Genomic DNA, 700 nt, shown 5'->3' with positions numbered 1-700 from the left:
TCAGCCACTATACCCCAGCACCACTGCCAGGTGCCTAGCTTTGAAATCATCATCATCATAATTATTATTTTGAAACACGATCTCTGCGCTAGTCCAGGCTGGTCTCAACCTCCCAAGTGCTGGGATTATGGCATGAGTCACCACCCCTTGCTTTGGACAAAGTTCTGACAGAAGATACACAGAGACTGTCACCATGAGGCCAGAGAGAAAGGGATAGGTTGCCTAGTAGCCACGCCAATGTAGCCCTTCCATTACCTCAGAGCTACTGCTTAAGAAAAGAGGCTTGGTCCAGTTATTGACCACAGGTAGTGTTGAGATCAGTCTTAGATCTCACTAGGAAAAATTCTAATCGGAAGGACTCACTCTTGGGAGGGATGGCAGACAGATTTCCAATGTCAAAATTCCTTCCCAAAATACCCATTATGGTCAACTAAGATGAGCTTTAAACAGAAAATAATTCCCCGTCCAGCCATCAGGCATTACCACTTCCAGCTTGCTTTTCGGAACCCGGCAAATGCAGTTCGTCCCAAAGTTGGTGTCCCTGGTCTGAATGCAGCGTAGGCAGCACAAATTCTCGTAGCCCTGCTTTTTCCACTTGGCAATTAGGTTTTTGTCTGCATAGCCTTCTTTAATGCAGTATTCATAGAGCTCTGTCAGAAAGGTGGGAACAAGGCATCAGAACATGGCACAATAAACCTGC

At 46.1% G+C, this 700-nt stretch overlaps 1 protein-coding gene across 1 annotated transcript in view; it reads right to left on the bottom strand.

Annotated features, from left to right (window-relative positions):
- Positions 1–6: 6 nt before the first annotated feature.
- The window catches only part of LOC126489820 (protein BUD31 homolog), an 11,644-nt gene continuing 10,950 nt past the window's right edge, over positions 7–700 (bottom strand). Inside the window, exon 4 of the mRNA XM_050124384.1 lies at positions 7–650. Within this exon, the coding sequence (XP_049980341.1) occupies positions 427–650 (224 nt within the window). The 3' untranslated portion in view covers positions 7–426. The remainder of the gene's footprint in view (positions 651–700) is intronic.

The sequence above is a fragment of the Alexandromys fortis genome, unplaced genomic scaffold (assembly GCF_014885135.2).
Source record: "Alexandromys fortis isolate MF-2015 unplaced genomic scaffold, M_Fortis_MF-2015_v1.1 scaffold_227, whole genome shotgun sequence".
Classification (NCBI taxonomy): domain Eukaryota; kingdom Metazoa; phylum Chordata; class Mammalia; order Rodentia; family Cricetidae; genus Alexandromys; species Alexandromys fortis.
The sequence above is the reverse complement of the archived record's forward strand: the minus strand, read 5'-3'. Positions and strand labels throughout refer to the sequence as shown.